At 27.5% G+C, this 25,093-nt stretch overlaps 1 protein-coding gene across 1 annotated transcript in view; it reads left to right on the top strand.

Moving 5' to 3' along the window:
- The window catches only part of LOC117176455 (regucalcin-like), a 39,228-nt gene extending 14,535 nt beyond the window's left edge, over window positions 1-24,693 (top strand). The window contains exons 2-7 of the mRNA XM_033366697.1: window positions 8,450-8,614; window positions 15,741-15,880; window positions 16,818-17,024; window positions 20,094-20,309; window positions 24,243-24,382; window positions 24,460-24,693. Coding sequence (XP_033222588.1) covers window positions 8,450-8,614; window positions 15,741-15,880; window positions 16,818-17,024; window positions 20,094-20,309; window positions 24,243-24,382; window positions 24,460-24,693 — 1,102 coding nt within the window. The remainder of the gene's footprint in view (window positions 1-8,449; window positions 8,615-15,740; window positions 15,881-16,817; window positions 17,025-20,093; window positions 20,310-24,242; window positions 24,383-24,459) is intronic.
- The last annotated feature ends 400 nt before the right edge of the window (window positions 24,694-25,093 follow it).

Here is a 25,093-nt window from a genome sequence, read left to right as displayed (position 1 = left end):
TTTTTAGAGTAAAGCGAAAACATGTTTTTCGCCCATTTTTAAACAATTCTAAAGTATGCAAAAAATTATAATAAATAATGCTATACTATTATTAAAATATTAATTATTTTTATGAAAATTATTATGATTACATCTTTTGAATAATTTAAAGCGATAAAAAATTACGGAGCGATAAAAGTGCGCCATATTGTTACCTTCGTTTTCTAAAAATAACACGTTTTAAAAGAAGTCGTGTTTATTCACGAAAATGTGTTTCGACTTGAAAGTTTATTACCCTGCATGAAGATAATATGAAAAAAATGCTTTTTGTTTGAATTTTTTGTTAATAAGAAAAATAAAAAATTAATTAAAAAATAACACATTAATTCAAAAATATTTTCATCAAATAAATTTAGCATTTATCAAGTATTATTTCGTATCTTATAATATAAGAGTTCTTTAATATTTTATACTCCGGAATCCTGTCATTTAAAAATTCTCGTGTGTCCGCAATTTTATTTGCGGAATAATTATTATTTATATAATTATTATCATTTATTAAAAATACGGTAAATCAATCGTTTGTTGTCAGAAATTTTTTTTTGGTCATTATATTTTTATAAATTATATTTCACAATTAAGTTAAAAATATTTTTCAACGAATTTTCATTCAAGCTTTTTCAATGTACATGGTAGTTCCTTTATTAATTTATTGCATTGAACAATCTTATTGAAATTGTTGCTACTTCAAGTTTAAACAATAACTTCATCGAAATATATTTACAATGCAAAAATTTTCATTTCAAAAAAAAAATTTTGTTTAACCAAAGACTTTTGATTTAATGACATTTTTTTATTTTTAAAAATATTTAAAACTACAATAGGAATCTTTAAACTATGAAGAATGTTTGTTTTTTAAGTCACGATTTTTTCCGATCGCCTGTTATAAATATTTTTAGTTTTCTCATATTTAAAATTCTTTTATTTTATCATAAGCCCCGTAATATTAAAAAAAATAGTTTCGTTTAATAAAATGTATAGCTATACACAAATATAATTTTTCTAGGTTTCTTGGAAAAATTTACTTATTTATTTAATTAAATTTTCAGAATATTTCAAAATTATAGGAAAAATTTTGTTCAGCTAAGAACTTGTAGTTGTTTAAACTGACTTGTATTATTCCACAAATTCTTCAAAAATCTTTCCGATTTTTTTTTGACAAGTTTGGAATAAATGTATATTTAACTATTCAAATTTTCAGGTTGAAACGTCATACGTTTTGAAAAACATTCCAATTTTTTTGTAAATGCATGTGTTGTATCGATAAATAAAATAAAAATAATCTGAGTTATTTAAATATTATTAGTTTTTTATAATTATATAAAAAATTGGACCATTTTAAAACATGCAGATACGCAAAAATCATTTTGTAAGTTTAAACAACATTGGTTAAATTATAAAAAATATTATGCCTAATTCTTTCATTATCTTGTTTAATATTATTTGCAATAGCCAATACAAACAATATTTATTTTAAAAAAAGATACTCCTTTTTATTAGCATTATGTTATCGCATTCTTTTACCACGAGATAAAGATTTATATTCCTGTGAATTTAAATCGAACTTTGTTTAATGATTTTCAATAATTTTAGGAAAATATACCTAATAAATTTTGACTTATTTTTTTCTCGTTGAAAAGTAGATACCATGAAATTTTCTTTAAAAGTTAAATTACAAAATTACAAAATTAAGTTTAAAAAACCTTCGAAAATAAAATTGATATAACTTGCATTCATTTTAAGCCAACATTTTAAGGCGAAAATACAATTTTAGTTGAATATTTGTCAATTTTTTAGATAAAAATCCTCAACAAAGAATTTTTTTATTATTTCTATTTTCGATTATGATAAAAAATCCTAAAAAAATATAAATTGGACCTGTACTAAAGCAACATCCTTCCATCACGTCGATTTTCAAAAAAAAAAAAAATTATTGAAAACGAATTCTTGACCATTTTTAAAAAATAAAATTATTACTTTACTTAAAATTTATAGTTCAAAAATGTTCTAAAATTTTATTGAAAAACCTTTGAGTATATAATAATTCTAGTGTGTTCGTCTTAAAAATGACTTTTAATACTCATACAGTATTTATATCTTTTAACAAAAAATTATTGCCCACGACAAGATTTTTAATTTTTAGCTATTTCCCAAACCAAATTTCTTTTAAAAAACATCCACTTCCGAATCAAAACGTGTTACCATTTTTTGTTTCAACATAGATTTTTAATTTGATTTGAAAATTTCCAGTTCCTACTTAGAATTTTTTTAAATTCAAAAAATTTCCTGTTACAGCTCAAAATTTATTTAAATTTAAAATTCCCTTTTCCAAACCAGAATTATAATTTTTCTGAGAAAAAACTGTTTCATTTCTACGATATTACTTTAAATATTTTAAAAGCCCGTGACAGTGTGTCGATCATTCTAAGAAAAGCAAGTGTTTTAAATTTTAATTAATAAATTGAATAAACAATGGTAACATTTATTTAGCAATTAAAATAAATATACAACATTTTCGCGAGTTAATTAAAAAAGCATTTTGTATCACTTGTATTTGTACTATTTTTATGTGCATTGTTGTAATATTATGAATAAAATATGTTTCCTTGAGATTATTGAAAATAATAAAAGGAAATTAGATTTAAATGCAAAAAAATAAAAATCTTGATTGCATTAAAAAGTTTTATTTTTTCCGTAAATAAGTTGTGCAATTTTCCTCTCAAGATGTTACGACAAAATGAAAATTTCAGGGTTACTATATTACCAAAGAATGCGATAACGTTATAATTTTATTTGAACTATGATGATACAACGAAATTCTACAGATGTATTTTAATTGCTTAATGCGAGAAAAAATAATGCTAATAAAAAATAAATTACTATAACAAGCTATAGAGTAAAGAATGAAAGAATCAAGTATAAAATCTTGAATATTTCAATAAATATTGTTCAAACTTACAAAATAATTATTGCGTGTATGCATCTTTTTAATTTAAGATGGTAAACAGATTAATATTTTAGAAAAGAAAAGGTGAATACTTAAAAAAAAAACTATACGAATTTTAGAAAATTGAATATTTTTCAAAAATAATGACTTTTCAGAGAACACAATTAAACAATTAAATTTTTATTTAATACAAAGGTTATTTTGAATAGAAAAAAATTTAAACAAAATAATAAGATTTTTAATAGAAGAAAGGAAATTTTCAACCTAAAAGATAAATCTTTAACTAAAAAGATAAATTTCTTGACAAACAGGCGATTTTTTCCACAAAGTAAAAATTTCAACAAAATACATGAATTTCACAACACAGAAAAAAATTTGGAACAATTTGGTGAACTTTCAAACAAAAAAAGGGTTTTTTGGCAAAATTATGAATTTTCAATAAATTATATCAATTTTCTTTTAAAAAAGATAACTTTTTAACTAAAAATCAAATAGTTTAATATTAAGTTTAATACTATTTTCTTAACAAAAAGAATTTTCGACAAAGAAGTTCAATTTTCAACACCAACAAAAAAGTTTGGAAATTAAAATAATTCATCATCATAAAACATTCATTTTTAACGAAGATGTATAATTTTTCAGAAACAAGGTTAAATTTTCACCAAAAAACACAAATTTTCAACAAATAACATGAATTTTCCCATGAAAAATAATTTTTTTGCAGAAAAATATTATATTTGTTATAACAAGTAACAGTGCAAATTATCAAAAAGTCGACAACAATATCTTGAATATTTTGATTAATATTAATCAAATTGATAAAATAATGATTGCGTCTCTGTATATTTTAATAGTGTTTATTTTTTGTTATCATTATGCAAAGCTAACTATATTTGCGTAACTAGAATTATTTTTCTTTTCCTAATGGGTACTATTGCGTACTTGTTTTTTTCCTTTCGGATATGTAAAATCATACCAAATTTGTATAATATTCAGTAATAAATATTTTAATGAAAAAAAATTATTTTAAAGTTTAAATGATTAAATTAATGTTATTACATAACAGCTTTGTTTTTAAAATTGTGTGTTTCGTATGGCCTGATTATCCAGCTTTGGAGGATAGTAATCTAAAATTTTACTCACATTTATGTTGAATATGGATCAATTTTGTTTTTTAAAAATTCAAATTTTATCATTTTTTATCCAAAGTGTTGGGAATTGAAAAATTGTGTATTGAATTAAAAATTCTCTTTCCATTTCCATATTGAATCTGGTAAATCGAAAATAGTAAAATTTTTCACAAAAAAATTTTTACAAATGAGAAGACGAATATTCTTCTCAAAGTCGAATTCTCAACAAAGTAAATGAATTTTGAATCACATAGTTGAACTTTCCACCAAAAAGGATAAAGTTTCAATGAAAAATTGGATAGTTACATTTTCAGTTGAAAAATAATTATTACTAATAAAATTTTTTAACAAAATATTTAAATTTTTGAGCAAAAAATGAATTTGTAAACAAATAAAATAATTTTGAAAGCAATACTTTTTTACTGGAAGAAAATTTCAAAAATTTTTTAATCAATTTCAAAACAACAAAAAAACGAATTTTTAACAAAATAGATGAATTTTCCACGAAAAACTATTACATTATCAGCTTAAAAAATAAATTTATGATGCAAATTTTTTTTAGCAAAATAGTTCAATTTATAACAAAATACATGAACTTTAAACCATATAGTTGAATTTTCTACAAAGAAGATAAATTTTTAAGGGAACATCGAATGCTAATCTTTACCAAAACAGATGTATTTTCGAATAAGAGTAATAATTTAATAATAAAAAATATGAATTTTTTACTGAAAACGTTTACTTTTCATTAAAAAAATAACAAATAAATTTTCAACAAAATAGTTCCATCTTCAAAGAAAAAATAAATAAATTTTAACTAAAATAGATAAATCCACAACCAAAAATGATACATTTCAATTTTTAGTTTAAAAATTTTTTTTAATCGGAAAAAATTGCACTTTGAACAAAACAGATAAAGTAACAACACAAAAAAGGAATTTTTAACCTAAATAAATGTATTTTTCAAAAACAAGATTAATTTTCTACTAAAGACAAACAAAAAAATAATAATTTTCAAAACCAACAAAATTTCCAAAAAATTGTTAAATTTTCGTCATTAAAAATGAATATTAAAAATAGAAAAATAAATATTTATCCAAATATGGAATAGTTTCATTTTCAGATAACAAATTTAATTTCGATAAAATGTTTTAATTTTCGTTTGGTGAAATGAATTTTCAACTGAAAAATATAAATTTTTAACGAAAAATGAAACAGCAAAATTTTTAATTTAAAAAATAAATTTTGATCAACAAAAAAATAATCGAATTTATCATAGAAAATTTCAATTTTTGAACATTACAGTGAATGCACAAACAAAAACAATAACATTATACCAAAACGATAAATATTTTTAACCTTATAGCTGAATTTTTTAATTAAAAAGATAAATTTTTAACAAAAAATGGAAATCTTTAATTTTGCGTAAAAAAAAGAACGAAAAAAAAAAGAAATTTTAACCAAATATTTATATTTTAACCAAACAAATTAATTTTTAAAATAAACGACGAATTTTTAAACTAATAATTTTATTCTGAAAAGACGATATTTTAAATAAAAAAAGTCGATTTTAACTAAATATTTTTGTGAAAGACAAAATTTCAAACAATTAATTTGCAATGAAATTCCAAGTGAAAAATATAAAATTTCAAACAAGAAGAATAATTTTCTCCAAATAAAATGAATTTTAAACTAAAAATGAAAAAATTTCAAGCAAACACGAAATCAATTTCCAATAAAAAATGTTCAATTTTCAATCATTTTTATCTACATGGTCTGTGATCACTATTTTTTTAATATTGATTTAAAATCCTAATTTTTTTTAAATTTTATATTAAAATTGAATAATATAAAAATAAAACTTTTGATCATCTGAAAAGTGTCCAGCGAAGCAAAAAATTGTCACGTCAGATTTTAATGAAGAATAAAGAAAGAGGCTAATTTGTCAAAAATTGTATTATTAATCATATTTTTACTGAAAATGTAACAATTTTATTTTTAATTGAAATATTATATTTTTTAGTTGAAAATTCAAGTTTGTGTTTGAAAATTCATTAATTTTTTTGAAAATTCGTCTTTTTGGGAAGAATGTTATTATTTATGTTTTTAAGTTCATTTTTTGGTTAAAAATTTAACTATTTTGTTGAAAAATCAATTTTTTATCCCACAATTTAACTATTTGTTGTTGCTGTTGAATATTTATTTTTTCAAGATTAATATTCATTTAAAAATTTAACAATTTTATTGGAAATTGATATTGCGTTTGTTTGCAAATTTATCGTTTTTAGTTGAAAATTAATTTTTCTGGTTTAAACTTTTTCCTTTTTTGTCGCAATTAATTTTTTTGACTGAAAACTTAAGTATGAGATGCAATTTGCAATTATAAAGTGTCTTTTTTTAGTTGAAAAATCGTCCTTTTTATAGAAAATGTTTCATTTTCCTTGAAAATGGATTTTTTGTGGAAATTCATTATGTTTTTGTTGAAAATAATAATTGAAATTTTCCATTTATGGCAGAAAAATTATCTTCTTCAATTAACAAATTCAAGTATCTGGTTCAAAATTCTTTTTTGTTTTAAATTCATCTCTTTCTGTAAAATTTTCTTCTTTTTGCTTGAAAATGGTTCCATCTTTACCAGTTTTGTTCAAAATCCTTCCGGTTTTTTGTTAAAAATTAATTTTCAATGAACATTGAACTATTCTATTTTTCTACGTTTGTCTGTGTTGGTTAAAATTAATTTCTTTAATGATGATTGTATTTATTTTTTGAAAACATGCCTTGACTGTTCTTTACATTTAATGTTTACAAATCATAATTCATAATTTAACTGTTTCATTTTTGGTGAAAATTTTAATTTTTTAGTTGAAAGTGCATTTCTTCAGTTGAAAATTGAATTTGTTATCAAAAAATTTATCTATTCTATTTTTTGTTAAATCCCTTTTGTTAGATCTAATAATTAATTTTTATTTGAAAAAATGAACTATTTTGTTGAAAATTTGTTTTTATTTTGCTAGAAAATATACCGCTTTCAGTTAAAAATGCATGTTTTTTTTTATATTCAATTATTATTTTTATTTGAAAATTCGTGTATTTTGGTTAGGAATTCTGCTTTTATTTTTGAAAATTCAAGTGTTTTTATGTGAAAATTAATTTTTTGAACTCAAAATTTAAATTGATCATTTTCTGTTTATTTATTTTTTAAAAATTGAAACATTAAACATTTTGTTGTTTTTTTTTTGCTTGTAGGAAATGTCGTTTGCAATTCTTTTCTGAAATGATTTGAAATTTTTTTTAATTTCTTTCATCGGTAGAAAATTATTGTTTTAAAAATTAAAAAATTTAATTAATTACTTTCAAATTTAATCTTTTGCTCTAAAACTTCAATACTTTATTAAAACTATTTTTTTTTATAAGGCATATTGTTGTTTTTTTTTGAAAATATAACTATTGCATTTTTTGGTGAAAATTAATCATATTTAGTAGAAAATTCATGTATTTTGTTGAAAATTCGTATTTTTTTGAAAGAATATTAGTCTTTTTGTTCGTAAATTAATTTCTCTCTTGAAAATTTCACTAATTTAATTTAGATTCGATTGTTTTTTTTATTCGGAATTAATTTTCGGAATTGAAAATTTAACTGTTTAAGGTTTGGTTAAAAATTAATCAGTTTTTCATAAAAATTAACTTGTTTCGTTAAAACTCGAACTATTTTGTTGAAAATTCCATTATTTATTTAAAAGTTTAATTAATTCATTTTCGTCGAAAATTTATTTCTTCATCTGAAAATTAATCGTCTTTGGTAGCACACTATTCTTCTTGTTCGAAAATTAATTTCTTTGGTTGAAAGTTCGTGTTTTTTTGGGGTTGAAATTTAATTTTTTCAACTGTATAATTAACTATAAATTAAAACTTTGATTAAAAAATGTATTTATATTTATATTAGGCCTTGAAATCTTGACTCCTATAAATATTGACATGCACGTACATTTTCATTTTCGCAATAAGTTATTATTTATAATTCTTGAAAATTTGTAACCACACTATTATCATTGTTTGACAAATAACACCAGGAAATCATTAATATATAATAAGAATGTATAATTCCATGTGGCTTAGTTCCCCCCCTTTTAGCATGTATAGTCAAAATATTAAAGATTTGATTGGCAGAGAGCTAGAAAATGGAAGGGATTTTTTTCGTCCCGTCTTTCTTTGTAAGACCTGAGAGTATAAATTCGACTCGAATGCTCTTTTTTTTCTCAGTTCTTAAGAAAAGATTTAATTAAAAAGGTGTTTTCTTAACAATGAGAATTCTTCTCGCGATTTGCGCTTTTAGCGCATTTCATCCTTCGGTAATTTGCCAACCTGGTTCGGAACAAGACAGAAAACCCAGCTTGATACACGATTTGAAACCTAGCTTGCTCCACGACGTAAAACCTAACTTGCCACACAGCGGGCAATCCAGCTCGCAACACAACCCCGTTCACTACAATGGCCCCGTGTAAGTACTATAACTTTTAATATTTTCAAACTTTTTACAACTTTAATTAATTCATTATATTTCTCTGTCGAAAACTACCCGCGCAGAAATTTTGTTGGGGCTTCGGTCGGGACCCCATCAGAAAACATTTGCACCGATTGGATAATCAGTCTAGCGCCAGACTTTAAATAAAACGTACTACTCGACAGGTCCCCGATCTGGGCATCCAAAATGGGGACCCCATCTGGCTCAGATATGGCCTCTTTAATTTTTTATTTCTATAATCAGTTAAATTTAAGAATTCGTCAGTATTGTATATTATTGAACTGTTTTTATTATTTGAATTTATGGTTAAGAGTGCATTTCGTAGAAAAATATTATTTTCGAAACAAAATGTTTAAATTTAGAGGTATTACACACACGCGTTCATATAAATGAATTTTAATTATAAATATTTTTGAATCTTTTAAATATTCTTTTGGGATGACTTTTGCTTGAATAACGCATATGGTGCACGTACAATATGATTTTAAAAGTGAATTATGTTCGAGAAAATATTAAAAGCATTTGAATTTACATCTTTAATGAAAATTAAATTTATTTATTGTTAAACTGCCTTAACTGTTGTTTACAATTAATTCTTGCAAATATTAATGGAAATATGCCATTTTTGGTTGGAAATTAATGTTTTTCAAGTAAAACTTTGTCTTTTCATTGAGAATTTATCTTTTTGTTAAAAATATAATTTTTTTAGTTAAAAATTTTTATATTTTGTAACTTTTTTTTCTTTAATTATTATTTTTTACCGAAAATGATACTACAGCATTCTTAGTTAAAAATTCACCCGTATTTTGAAAAATTGCTTTTTTTCAAATTATTTTTTTTTGCAAATTATTTTTTTTTAATTTCTCCTTTTTTAGAAAAATATTTGTTTCAAAATTCTTTTTCTTGGTTGAAATTGATTGTTTTTTGGTTGAAACACAATTTTTTAAGTAGCAATTTCGTCTTTTTATAAAAACTTATTTTTCTAAAATTCTTTTTTTTTCGTTTAAAAATTAATCTGTTCAGCTTAAATGTAAATATTTGGTTGAAACTTCTTTTGTTATTAATTTTTTTACTGAATATGTCACAATTCCTATTTTGGTTAAAAAATGTATCATTTTAATTTAAAATTGAACCACAATGGCCCTGCGTAAGTACTATTACTTTTAATATTTTTACACATTTTACAAAATTAATTAATTCATTATATTACTCTGTTGAAAACTACCCGTGCAGGTTAAATAATCTGTATAGCGCCAGACCCAGACCCAGACCCAGATATGGCCCCTTTAATTTTTTATTTTTATAATTAGTTAAATTTAAAAAGTTGTCAATATTCTATATTATTGAAATAATTTTATTTTTTGAATTTATGGTTAAGAGTGCATTTCGTAGAAAAATATCAAGTATTTTTTAAAAAGTTTAAATTTAGAGGTATTACACACACAAAAGTTCAGAAATAAATTTTAATTATAAATATTTTTGAATCTTTTTAATATTATTTTGGAAGTCTTTTGTTTGACTAGCGCACATTGGGCACGTGTAATATGATTTTAAAAGTGATGTTATGTTCGAGAAAATATTAAAAGCATTTAATCTATGAAGTAACTAACATGGAAATTTGTATATTTTGTATTAAGTAATGTTTTTAAGCAATATGAAAGCATAGGAATTCGACATAAATCTTTAGGAATTAAAATGATTTTCGTGCAGATTTAGAGGAGCAAATGAAGTCCGACATCCCTAATCTCAAATGTCATTAATTTCGCAATGTATGCCATCCGACCTTGACAATATAAATATCAGAAGAATCTTTTTAAAATCTTTCAAAAACAGGTGAAAATTATTAGATCTTTTAAAAATACATACTGTTGTTATAATTTGTATAATTTTTCATACAATTTAAATCAGCGCGTTAAATTTATCGATATGCGAAGTTTCGAATAAATTAAAGATAAGTGCTTTTCAAATTTTTTTCCTCGTTTTCATTTCGAATAAGAACTCTCACTAACAATTCTCTGTTTCCGAATTCGCAATGTACTTTTTGCTTTTGTCATTTTAAGTTCAATGTTAAAAAAAACAATATCACGATAATAACCAAATGTGGAAAATCCGATCGGGCCCAGATCGGAACTTGGGAATATGTCGGGCAATTTCTGCACAGGTATATTTTATTGTAGAATTAATTTAATATTTACAGGGTCGCTATAAAATCAAAATTTAAAAATTTCCTGAATTTCTCTGAAATTTATCTTACCATTTTTATAAGGATCTACCCCTGGTTATTTGATTTTGAGAAGAGTTGCTGAAATTATAACCATATTTCAAAGAAGTTTTTGGCCTAAACGATTTTTGAGAATTGTCAAAATTACGGAACTTACGCGTAACTTCCGCAATTTTTAAAAATGTTCAAAAATCGTTTGAAACGAAAATTTGTTTCATATAGCAATATAATTCCACCAACTTTTATCAAAATCCTACGACCAGGGGTAGATCCTGACCTTGTTCAATTCGCAAAATTGCATAAATAAATTACGAAATAAATTTTCAGATGCACTTTAAAAAAAAAATAGAGAACACATTTTTAACAACGTATTTAAATTTATTACTACAGAAGTGAATTTCTAAACCTAAAGATAAATTTTGAACCAATAAGAATAATTGTTTAATAAAAAGAACATTTTTCTAAGTACAAGATTTGTTGACAAAATAGTTGCATCTGTATCAAGAAAAGGATGAATTTTCAAAAACCGAATTGAATAGTTAAATTTTTAATAACAAAGTTCAATGTATATTTTTTATTTATTTGTACTCTCTCCCTTTTACAGATTTCGGAATCATTACATAACCATTATGAGTACTCTTACAAACAAACATTATACTATCTTACGAACTGCTTGTTTCATAAAGTCTCAAATCATTATTTCTAAACGCTTGCGACTTTGCCCTCGGCTTCCATTTCCTCTTACCATTATCAATTATAAAATTGGACTCTAGCCTACAACACTACTTCATAACTCTCCTGTTTCGGAGTCATTTTTTGGCTTTTTTCTATTATCCTGTGCAACCAGCTCTTTTTCTCAGATCCTCCAGCTTCTTTATCCATTTTTCCCTCTGACCATTTTCATTTAAAATCCCTATAGTTATCTCTTTTGTACTCTCCACCTATCATTCGCCTCCTGTATACCTCTCTAACACATGCAACTATGTTTCCCGCCTACACACTACATACTCTACAAACATTCTCTTCTTCATTAATCAAATACCAGCATTCTCTGATATCCTCTCCCATGCTGAATCTCAATACTCTTTTCCATTTGCTCTTCTATGTAATCTTTTACAGGTACTCTGGTTCCCTCTGTCCCTTAACCATTCTATACCAACTGCTGTACCTTGAATCTGCTTTTTTTCCCATCTTTCTCTCTTTCATTGCTGCTTATACCTCTATATTTTTCCAACTTTTTACCTTCTCCTTTCTTAATCAACAGTACTAGCAGCCCTGTCTTTCCCTCCTCAGGTCACCCTTATCCTTTCTATACCTTGTTGCAAATCCTCCACATCTCTTCCCTCACCCCTAATCCTCCATATTTCAGTCCTTCATTTTCCAAAACATCTTCCCCTATTGCCTTGTTTCTGTTCAACCTTGCAATTCTCCGTTTCACCTCGTCCCTGCCAACACGTTTTCAATTTCCTCGTCCCCATCAACCGTTTTTCTTCCTTCTTCCTTTGCCCTATACTCCACTGCTTTTAATATACCCTTAAACTGCCTATTCCACTCTTTTATTCCTATTCCTTAATTTATACCTTTACTTTTCCTATTTATGGTGTCCCTTTCCCTCCCTTCTTTTACTGCTTTCTCTACCTCTTTCATATACCTTTCTTTCTCCTTCTGTCTTTTCTCCTGTATCATTCTTCCGTGCTCCCTCTTTCTCATTTTGAGTTCTCCTTTTTTCATTTTCTCTTACCTCCATTTTCTTGCACTTTCCTGTATTCTATCTTTACTTTCGCCGCATTTATCGTCTCACCAGACTCTCGTTAACCTTCTCTATCGCTCTGCTTGGTTTCTTTAGCAGTGTGTCAATTCCTTCCTCCTCCAGACCCCCTATCTTTTAGTTTTATATTTTTGCCCTAAATTCTCTGAACTTTTTATCCCCCTTAATGCCCATTTGCACTTTCTTCTCTCCATTTCCTTTCCTCTTCCCCCTACTGCGCTTTAAGCCACCAGATCTTATTGTCGCGATGACCGGAAAGTGTTCTGAGCGTATCACGTTGCTCACTTCCATTCTAATCATTAACCTCCTTATTCTTTCTTTTGCCAAAATATAATCTATTATGGTGTCCCCTAGACCTACGTACGTATATTCACCTTCTTCATATCCTCTTGTATTTCCGTTACAAATGAACCATCCCGCCTCTCCCAATAGGTCCATCAGCCTCCTACCCTCCCTATGTGTTTCCTTTTGTTTCGATTTTCTTAAAAACACCTTCTTTTCTCTATCCCATACTGTCCACCCTAGTTCCCCAGTCCACGCTTTTAAGTCCCCTTCTATGAAGATCAGCCTCTCTTTTTTTCCTCTGTCAATTTCCTTATTATTCTGCATTGTCACTCTTCTCCTCTTATTCTGTACACGCATACCACATCCACAATAACTTTTCCTAATTTTATTGTTCTAACTATTGCTCTATCCTTTTCTTCTTTATACTATATCTTTTCTTTCTCTAACACGAGTTTCTTTCTTACCTCTGGCATCATGCCACCCATTCTTCTTCTTCTCACGTTCTCCTTTTTTGCTTCTTGCATCTTCCGCTCATATGCTTTCGGTAATATTCTTTTCATATCGTTCCGCTCTTTCTCATTCACTCACGTCTCACTTTTTATTATCACATCCCATTTCTGCAATTTTCCCCAAAACCCTTTGTCCTTGTTTTAAATCCTGACACGTTCGTGAACGCTAACTGCACGTAGCTCTTTTTGTGCTCACCGTCTTTATTCCTTTCATTTGGGTCCTCTTGTCATTTTGAAAGCACCCTCGTGACACTTGTATTCGATTTTTATCACTCTTTGTCTTCTCAGTTCTGTACCTGTTTCCTACCGTCCCTATGTTCTGTTACTTCATCGTCCCAAATCTGTATCTCTCCATTTACTTATATCCTATTTTTGCCAATTCTTACCCTATTATCTTCCTATTTGTCTTGCTCACTCCCCAACTTCACTAAAAACATGCATTCTTGCCCTCTTTCTTCCCTCCTAGTTTTCTTATCCCTTCCACTCTGACTTGTGCACTAATGTCTCTCATCACCTTCCTAATATGTTCGTCTGCCCTTTCACTGTCCACTTTCAAATCCTTCACTATTATGTTCTTTTTCCTTTTCCCTCTCTCTTTCCCTTCCATTCTTCTTTCAACCTAAATCAGCCTCAAGCGCAACCTTTCATTCTGCTCATTCTTAACTACCTCATGCTCTCTCACTTCTTCCAAAATTCCTTTCTCTCCCACCTTAGACTCATTTCTTATCTCTAATTTGCTCACCGTCTCTTCTGGCTGTTTTATGTCTTTTTTCCTAACCGTCTCATTCTCTATGCCTTTTTTCTATAATTTCCTATATATTCCACACCTTTTCTTTCCTCCCTATTATAATTGATCCCATTCTTCCCATTTTTGTCTCACTTTTTTTACCTCGCCTTTTACCTCCTCCATTTGCCTCTTCATATCATTTAGTCTTCCACAAGCCTCATCCAATCATCTCCAAGTCTCCTATTTACATCCTTTTATAAGGGTTTCTAACTTTATAAACATATCCCCTTTATCCCTATTTAACTCCGGCGTTCTTTTTTTTTGTCTCAACCAATTTAACCTTATTGACCCTCTCCAAATCTTCGCATAAGAAAAAAATCAATTTTCTTCTAAAAAAGATGAATTTTTAACGAAATATTTAAATTTTTAGTTAAACAAACAGCTGCATTCCTAACTGAAAGATATGAAAGTCCTAGAATAAACGGTGAATTATTCAATCGATAAAATGAATTTTTAATCAGAAAGATAATTTTTTAGTTTTTCCTTTAGGAAAAATAAATAAGAGGAAAGAAAAATGAGAAAGGTGTCAAACAAATCCCCTTTCTTCAGCTTTTTATTTTTTCGCCTATTTATTTGTATCATCATTAAATCACAATAAAAAAAATTGTAAAAAATAAATACCAACATTTCGGTACTCATACAGCATCCTTATCAAGGCAAAACAAAAAATAAATAAAATTTTTAGCAAGCAGTAACAGCAGCGCAACCATGATGCTCTCCCCCTGAAACCTAAGAATCATCTCCCGAGAATTAAGTGAAATTTCAAAAGGAAAACAAGTTATAAAAAATGATGACATAGAAATAAATGAATTTTGAACCTAAAAGATGAATTATTTACCAAAAGAACACGATTTTTCAACGAAACACATGGATTTTAAGTAAAATAGTTTAATTTTGATAAAAAAGATGCAATTCTAAACAAAGAATTAAATAGTTAAATTTTCAGTACAAAAACTTTTTCCAATTAAAAAAAAAAATTTTTTTTTGTAATAGTAAAATTTTTAACTCAAAAGATAAATTGACAAACAACAATCTTAATTTTTTATCAGAAGATATAAATTTTTTAACGAAATAGTTCCACCCTTGAAAAAAAATATTGATTTTTAACAAAATAGCTCATTAAAAAAAAAATCCAATTACATAGTGAAATTTTCAACCTACAACTGAATGGTTATATTTTCAGTTGCGCAAATGAATTTGTAACTATATAAAACAAATTTTCAATAAATGACGGTTTTTCAACAAATTAGTTAAATCCTCTACCGAGAAGTATTTTTCAGTTAATACAAAAAAAAAATTATACAAAATGTGGATATTTTATGTCAAGAAGGCAACTTTTTCACAAAACCGTTGATTTTTTAGACTGAAAATATAAATTTACTATAAAAAATACTACGTTCAACTCAATGATTTCAGTGTTTACCATAATAGTTGACGTTTCCAAAAAATAATAAAAATTTTAACCAAATACTTTTTGTTTTTAAATTCTGCCACACTTAATTTTTACTACTAACAGAAATTTCATTTATTAGGGTTATACCGATTACGCATAGAGTCGGAGGAGTAGAAAGTCTTTTCTATCGCAACGGCCAACTCTTCTTCACAGACGATTTCAAACATGAATTCTGTGCATATCTTGATTCGAGTGAAGAAATATTTTGCACTTTTATAGGTATGCAAATACTTTTTACATTCTAATTCCTTATCTGAATTATCTTTTTCGTGAGAATTTTTAGGGTTTCGTAGTTTTTGCAACTCGCAGACTAAAAGTTAAAGCTCAGTTAAAAAATTGATTTTTATATTTAAAAAAAAAACTAATTTTTTACTTAAAATTGTTTTCAATAAATTTTTAATTATAATTATTTATTTTCACTTAAAAGATATTTATTAACGAAACAATTTAATTTTCCACTAAAATGACTAATTTTTTATTCAAAAAAATACATTTTTAACAAGACACATCCATTTTTTACGAAATAAGATCAATTTTCCGCCGAAAATGGAGTAGTTACATCAAAATTTTAACAAGGTAGATACATTTTTGTGCAAGAAAATTAATTTTTTACCAGAAAAGGATCATTTTTTTATATTGTTAAATACTAAAACCGGAGAGAATATGGTTTAACCAAATAGTTGAATGTTGATGAGAAAAAAATTTTCATTAAACAAAACGAAATAGTCATATTCAGAGTTGAAAGATTAATTTAAAATACGAGAAAAGATGAAGTTTAAAATAAGTGGTTGCATTTTCAACGAATGGAATAAAACAAAAACATGACTTTTCAAAAAAATATTTGAATCTTTGACAAAAAAAAGATTTATGAGAAAATCATTGACGCGGAGAACTGAGAGTTTCAAAATAAAACTGTATACTTTAATTTTATTTATTTTAATTTTGAAAAGGACTTGCCACAAAATAATCAATTTATCAAATAAGGAAATATATTTTTGAATAAAAAACTAAATATTGAATTTAAGGGGAGTAGGTTAGGGAAGGTATTAGAAGGGGAGGCTTTAACAACTTTTTTGCGTTATAATAGGCTACGAAACCCTTTCTTATACCTAATGCACCTAATTCGACTAATTTTTAACAATAATTTTTTCCGCAGGCCTCGGTACTTTATCTTTTGCTGTTCCTGTTGCACACCATTCGGATCATTTTGTGCTTGGTTATAATAATAAAATTACATTGATAGACTGGAATAGTTTAACAAATAATTCACTTCGCAAAATGAAGATATATAACGTAATCCACCTGCACGAAAACGAATCATTCAATTATGGAATTGCCGACCCTTTGCACGGACTATGTATTTGTAAGAAAAAATTTTACTGTATTTAAGTTTTAAACTTTACGTCAAGTACAAGGAAGAAACAATTCTGAAAAATACGTTTCAGTGAAGATAGAATCCGCTGGATTGTATCCGATTACTTTGGACTAACTTTATATACAGATTTACTCTGGATTATTCCAGATTTCTCCAGATAGCATACACCCATTAAAAGTTCTGATTAAATAAAAAAAAAATTTTTTTGACTATGTTCTTTTCATTTATTATACAAATATTTTTATGGAAGAAGAAAATTTATTTGATTTTAATAAATGATGTCACCCTAATGCGCGCAAAATTTGGCGACGTCTTTACGACATCGTTACGACATCTTTACGACATCTTATGTCCATTTCGTTTCGGTCTCTTTGCGATATCGTAAAGACATCGTCAGATCATAAGACTTATTTACGATATCGTAAAGACACCTTAACGACATGGACATGGGATATCGTAAAGTTGTCGTAAATATGTCGTAACGATGTCGTACGGACGTCACCATACTTTGTGCCCACTGGGACGTAGTTTCTTCCATTTAAAGGAATTATTTGTTTGGTTTAAAGCAAAATCATCTGGATTCAAAATATTTACTAGGAAAAATAAAAGAAATAATTTCTTTGGAGTCAGTAATTTGAAATAAGCAAATTATTTCTTTGAATGAAAGGACGATTTTCTTAATCCCCACTGTTCAAAATTTCAGTTAAAAACTTCCACTAAATGTATTGGAAGTTTATTTTCAAAACGTAAGATAACAACTACAATAGATAATGTTCTAGTTTCCAAATGTTGGTATTGGTATGATACCTCACATGTATTGAAATTTTATAATGCCAAAACTTTTGCTAATGTATTGTATATAATGCGCGTATTTTTGAAATTTAAGGAATTCATAAATTTTGCAGAATTCATATAACGACCAGAATTTACAGATTTCATGGAACTAGCGGAATTCATGGAATTCATGGAATTTAGGAAATGCGGGAAATCAGCGATATGCACGTAATACAAGAAATTTAGGTGATTCAAGGGATTCAAATAATTAACGGGATTTACGGAATTTGTGGAATTTACGGCATTTAAAGACTTAACGGAATTCATAGAATTAATTAAATTCACAGAATTCATGGAATTCAACGTATTGCAGGAAATCATGGAATTTATAAAAATCACAGAATTCATCGTGCTTATCGAATTCATGGAATTCATGCAATTTGCGAAATTCACGCAATTTGCGAAATTTACGAAATTTTCGGACGTAATGTGATTCATTGAATTTACGGAATTCTAAACATTAAAGGAATTCACGGAATTTATGGACTTTACGAAATTCACGCAGTCCGCGGAATTCATGGAATTAATTGAATTCATGGAAATGAGGAAATGCAGAGAATTTGCGGAATTCATTGAATTTAGGAAATTCACATAACTCGCAAAATTCATGGAATTCGTGAAATTAACGGAATTCAACGAATTCACGAAATTTACGGAATTTACGGAATTCACGTGATTAATTGAATTTGAAAAATTCCCGGAATTCAAAAAATTTACTGATAACCAGAAATTTATTGAATTAATGTAATTTATGGAATTTATGGAATTCATGGAATTTACGGAATTCAAATTATTCATGAAATTCAAGGAAATCAAGGAATTTAGAGAATTCGCAAAATTCGAGGAACTCATAAAATCCAAAGAGTTAATGAAATTGAAGGAAATCATAAAATTCAATGATTTAATGAAATTTAACAAAATTACGGAATTCACGGAATATATAGAATTAATGAAATTTCACGAATTTTTTGAATTCCACAAACGCCGTGAATTCATTGAATTCCCTTAAGTCCATAAATCCCTTGAATTCCGTGAATTTTATTAATTCCACTAATTCCATCAATTTCATGAATTCCTTTATTTCCATTATTTCTGCGAATTCCCTTAATTCCTCGAATCCTGGGAATTCTTTAATTCCCTAAATTCTGTGTTTACAGTCAATTCCGCGAATTGCTGGAATTCCATGAATTTTTATTAATTAAACATTTCCCGTGAATTTCATTCATTCCATATATTCAGTGAAATTTCAAGATTTCTATGAATTCTGTGAAATCTCTGAATTCCGTCAATTCAATGAATTCCTTATATTCAAAAAATTTCTTGAAATTGAAGATTTGCTTCAATTTCATCTATTTCGTGATTACCATAAATTTCTTGAACTCCATGAATTCTGCTATGTTCGTGAATTTGATGAATCTCATAAATTCCTTGAATACCTTGAAGTTCACGAATTTCGCAAATTCCATCAATTTCGTGAATTCTTTCATTTCCATGAATTCCGTGAATGTCATGGTTTCCGTGAATTTCATGAATATCATAAATTCCGGAAATTCCTGTGATTTCCTTGTGCAAAATTTTCGTCGTGGAAACACAGTATTTAATTAGAATTATTACACTTTTAAATTGAATGATATTATTTGCTCCACGAGGAAGCCAATTTATTTACAATTCATTATTGGAATCAGAGAAAATGTATATTAATTTTTAAGTATCCTGCTCTCTTTTTCAACAAAAACGGTTCTTTCATTTAAAGAAATGGGAAGATCAAATAAAACATTAGATTTCTTTAATTCAATTTAATTTTTAAATTTAATTTTTAATTTTAAGCAATCAAATATTTCTTTAATTCAAAGAAATATTTGGTTTAAAGGAACAAAATATTTATTTTATTTAAAGAATCTGTCAGACTTACGCGAATTATCAATTAAAAAGGATTAGTTTTCAACAAAACAGATGGATTTTCAATCACGGAGTTGAATTTCCTACTGATTCCTGCTGAATTTGAATTTAGGAAAACTAATTTCCAACAAAAACAAAACAAATTTTTAAAAATATAATTAAAGTTACTATACTACACATTTTAGGAGGATCATTACCGAAATTACTTTGAGCTAATTAGATTTTGTCGGATTACTAATTCGGATAACTGTTACGTCCAGCGGATTACAAGTTTTGTTTTCCTTCGGTTAATTATTAAATTGAAAATTTTATATTATATTCCAGGGTCAGTTAAGAAGGGTGAACCTGTTTCGGGAAGAGTGTGGACATTTCATCCACTTTTGCCTGCCCCGCAACTTGTAGAACAGATGCTTCCGGGAATTCCTGTGACCAATGGAATCGTGTGGAGTCTTAGCGATCCTACAAAGTTGTATTGCATCAATAATAGGAATAACGTAATTCATACGTTTATTTATAATGTGGGCGAAAGAAGGGTTGTTGGTAAGTTTTTAACAAAAAATTTCTGTTTTAGATAAAAAATGGTCTATTCCAAGTCAAAGAATAATTCCTTATGAAAATTCGCTGTCATAAAATCTGAATAATATTTTTTTACGGAAATTGAATGTTTTCACTTTAATTTTAAACATAGCAATTGAATTTTAAAGCGAATCCGCGAATTGGCCACAAAAAAGCGGAACTTTTAGCCAAAATATGCGAATTTTCGATTTAAAGAGACGAGCTTTTACATTATCAAATATATTTTCATTAAACGCTATTAAATTAAAAAAAATATTTCAAGTTGAAAACAAAAATTTTAATTTTTTCTAAAAAAATATGAGCTTTCGACGATCATGGGGGAATTTTTATTTAAAGAATCCGCCAGCTTTGCGGGCGATGTTTCAATATTATGTATTAAGCAACAAAATTTTTTATAAGGGAATTATTTGTTTTGAAAATGTTTTCTATAATTTTTTATGATTATAGGTTTTTTCAAGTTATATGCAAGAAATTTGAATGGAAACAATATTCTGTTAAAGGAATTTCTCTTCGGATTATAATTCTTTATAGTATAAAAAAATTTAATGAAGAAATGCAGTAATCAGACATTTTTTGGTATGAAAATTCGTATTTTTTGGTACATTTTTATAAATGAGGAAGTTTATGATAATTTTAACAAAATTCATAATTTGTTAATGAATTTTATGACCAATTATGAATTTTGCTAAAATCATTATGAAGTTCCCCATTGAAAAGACTGACATCGAAAAAAACCAATTGTTTCGTCCACAGATGCTCGATTAATGGCATTTGTTTCTTAAAGTTGATTTTGAAAATGATAAAATTTATTAACTCTTTATGAATATTGCCAAATTTATTATGAAGATCTGAAGTAAAACTCTGACATCAAAACAAAACATAATTTTTCCGTTGACAGATGCACCAGTAATGCATTTGTTTATTATATTTGTTTAAATAAATCACAAAGTTGATAAAAAAAATTATAAATGTTGCAGAAGTTTTCATTAATTTCATAATTTAAAAAGTAGATATAGAAAAAAAATTCTGTCAACAAATGCCTAATTAATGCATTTGTTTAAAAAATCATAAAATTGATAAAAAATTATGAATTTTGTTTAAGCTATCATGAACTTCCTAATCAAAAAAGTTGACATAGACAAAAACGAGTTTTTCTTCAGAAAAATACCTGATTAATGCTTTTGTTGATTAAATTTGTTCAAAGAAATCACAAAATTTATTAACTTATTATGAATTTTGCTGAAATTGTCATGAAGTTTGCAACTGAAAAGACTGGCATTGAAAAAACTAAATTTTTCTGCCGAAAAATGCCCGAATAATGTATTTGTTTATTAAATTTTTTCCAAAAATAAGAAGATTAATTAAAAAATTATGAACTTGGCTAAAATTATCATTAATTTTCTAACTAACATATTTACATCGGAAGCAACGAATACTTACGTCGAAAAATGCCTGATTATTGTATTAGTAGATTACAAAATCTTAAAGAAAATTGCTTAACAAATAATTTGTTTATAGAATACTTTTTGTTAATTTCCTAATATTGGAATATCCTTGATAAATGTTACTTTATGCAACTAAAGCGATTTCAACCATTTTTCTGTTATTGAATTTTTTATTAGTTTTATTTTTAATTTTTTTTGCCTAAATCAGTGGATATTTTTGGGCTGTACGTTATGTTGAACCAAAAACACATTTATATTATTCAGAATCTTCGAAATACTGTGAAATAGTGGAATGAAAAAATGTAGTTTTTGACTTTCGATTATTTTTTAATGCCGTCAAAATTTGTATTTTGGATTTTTCAAGAAAATTAAAAAAAGTTGTTATAATAGTCTTGTAGAGAATTCAAAAAACAACATTTTTCTTACAACTGTTTTTCATATCGTACCTTATTTGGCTTAAAACGTTCATTTTCGTGTAGTTTTTGGAATTTTGTAAATGCTATATCTCTGGTAAATTTTGCTTTTATGAAAAAATCCTTAAAGATAAATTGTTTTTCTTTTCGAATACTATGACTATCCGTACAGAAAATGTTTGAATTTCGGAAAAAGTGACACCGATTTCCTTCAAACTAAAACACGCGAATGGCTCTGACGGTTTCATTCATTTTTAAATCTTTGATATATTCTTCTTGTTCTCGAATTTTTATATTATTGCAATATTGTGTAAATTTTAGTTTTAATGGTTTGTGAAATTTTCAAAAATATTTCAAAATCCTTTCTATCTTTTGGAAAGTTTTAAAAATAACATTAATGACAGTTCTCATTTATCGCTAAGTTTCAAAATTTATTTGCAATTGCATTAATTTATTGTTAAATTCAATTATGAAAGTAAATTATAAATGTAAAATAATGATTTTCCTGCAGTCATAATGGTACAAGAAATCTTAATTAAGACGAGGGGTTTTGCCATCTCAATTTCCAAACTAGGCTGAGAATTGTTTGAAGGTTCATTTTTTTTATTAGACATTTCAGAATGCTTTGTCAAAAAATCGCGCTTGGCTATACGAAGATGTTTTAAAGCATCTTTCAAACAAATGCTCAGGGCTGATTGGGAATTAAGGTGGAAAGAAATAACCCCATTTGGCTCTATTACAAGTCGGGCACTAATCGGGGACTAGTCGGGTTATTAATTTTGTCAAAGTACCCAGTGGGGGACTAATCGGGGACTAGTTGGGTTTTTTGTTGTCAAAATTTCAGTCGGGGCCTGGTCGGTGGTTGGTCAAGGGGTAGTCAGGCCTTTTTGTTCACTAATGATTTTTTAAAATTCTAAAACACTAAGAATATATTTAACAATAATTTGAGACTTTTTTTGGAAAAAAGATTTATTAATGTTAAATTCATGTCAAAGGTACTTAATAAATAATTATTGAGTTAATAATTTTGTACTGAAACCAACTTTTTATAAAAACAACGATCAAAATCTTCAAAAAGACGTAATCTTATTTTTTTGTAGTATTTTTTGGAAAATTGCGAATTTCTAGGAACATTTATAAATACCTTTGTATGGAATTTTAAGAAAATCCATATTGGAAAAAAAAAACAAAGAGAAAAAGTTTTTGATTAATCAGTGAAGAGAAGTATACTAGTAGTCAACTATTAAGGGCGGTACAGTTTAGATTTCGCTACCACCTTCATTTGAGTCTTGCGGTTCTGGATTGGTAGCTTTAAAGAAAATCCGCAATGGCGTGACATGTCGCCTCTCGCGTAACAGAAATGACGCGTCGAGTGTTTAAGACAGCAGTCCACATCTAACGAAGCATAATTACCTGGAGCAGAGACTACCGTGGCCAACATGGCGATTCCGTCAGAGCGAAGCTCTTATATTGCTGCGTTCAAGCTAATTTTTTTTTTTTAATTAATATTTCACAAATGTTGCGGAATTTAAGTGACATAAATTTATGAATTTTCAAGCGTAGGATATGTTCCCCATTAAATCTTGGGTAAATTTGAGCACTTATAATATTTCAAAAAAGTTTATGGAAATTTCCATGAATAATAAGTATTTTGAAAAACTTTTAGCGAATGATCCACAAATTCTGGGGAGTTGGGTTAATATTCCGCGCGGACGTATTATCATATGACCCCTACTAGTAACCGATCAGGCCCCGACTAGCCCCCGACTAATCTACCGTGACGCTACTGGTCGGGGGCTAGTTAGATGGCCCGATTAGCCCCCGACTTTAAGTGGGGTCGAATAGTCGGGAACCAGACTAGTTCCCCATTTGAATTTCTACACGGGCTGTTCCTGCTTGAATTATATTTATTTACTGCATCTCATGTTATAATTAAACAATTTGGTCGAATACCATAGGATAAGACACCATGTTAATAAATAAATAGAGTGGAAGTGTAAATTTTTATAATTTAAATCGTAATCAAATCACTTTTTAAGGGGAAGCTGGTATCGCTTTTGACTTGGAACATTGGGCTCAAATCCAGCGACCTCCTCTCTACTACGGTCATGCCATGCTGGGCCGTATGACAATCGATACGAAAGGTCGGCTCTGGGTGCCTCTTTATGGAGGTTCACACGTAAGAATTGAATCACTTGGAAAATATTTTCAAAAATAAAACTTTAAATAAAAATAACAGTTTAATCTTTTCCTTAGGTCATTCAAATCAATCCAAATACTAGAGCAGTTCTTCAAGCTATTCACATACCTGCAGCCCGAGTCAGCGCATGCATTTTCGGTGGTCCTAAATTAGATATTTTATATGTATCTACAGTGACTTTTGGTGCTGATGAACAACATCCAGCTGGCGATCAGGGTGGTATGATTTACGCTGTCAGTAACATCGTGGCAAAGGGACAAGCGGCTAGGCCATTCAACATGCAATCCTGATATCTCCGAATACAAAACTATGTATTTTCGTATTTCAAAGTCAATAATAAAGACTTTTTATACATTTTAATTGAAAGTTTCGATCGTTACTTTCTCCATTTAACAAACTTCTCTTATCACAAAAAATATAACAATAAAGTATTAATCGTAATAATTTGAGGGGGGAATGATATAGTGCGACCGAGCGGATGTGGATTACTTCGTGTTACCCAGGGTTACCTCGGATTGCATAGGATTTCGCTGGAAATCTGAAGTGCGAACATTCAGAGCGTTGGTCAGCAGCTTCAGTCTGCGCTTGGTGTGAAAATTATCAGTTTTGAGAAATTGGAGTCGGGTATTTCACACCCAGTTCGTACGGAACGTCACAACATCCGTTATTCGTTTTAAATTTATTTCAATA

Source organism: Belonocnema kinseyi, chromosome 7 (genome assembly GCF_010883055.1).
Source record: "Belonocnema kinseyi isolate 2016_QV_RU_SX_M_011 chromosome 7, B_treatae_v1, whole genome shotgun sequence".
NCBI classification, from domain to species: domain Eukaryota; kingdom Metazoa; phylum Arthropoda; class Insecta; order Hymenoptera; family Cynipidae; genus Belonocnema; species Belonocnema kinseyi.
This window is presented reverse-complemented; position numbering and strand designations above follow the sequence as displayed.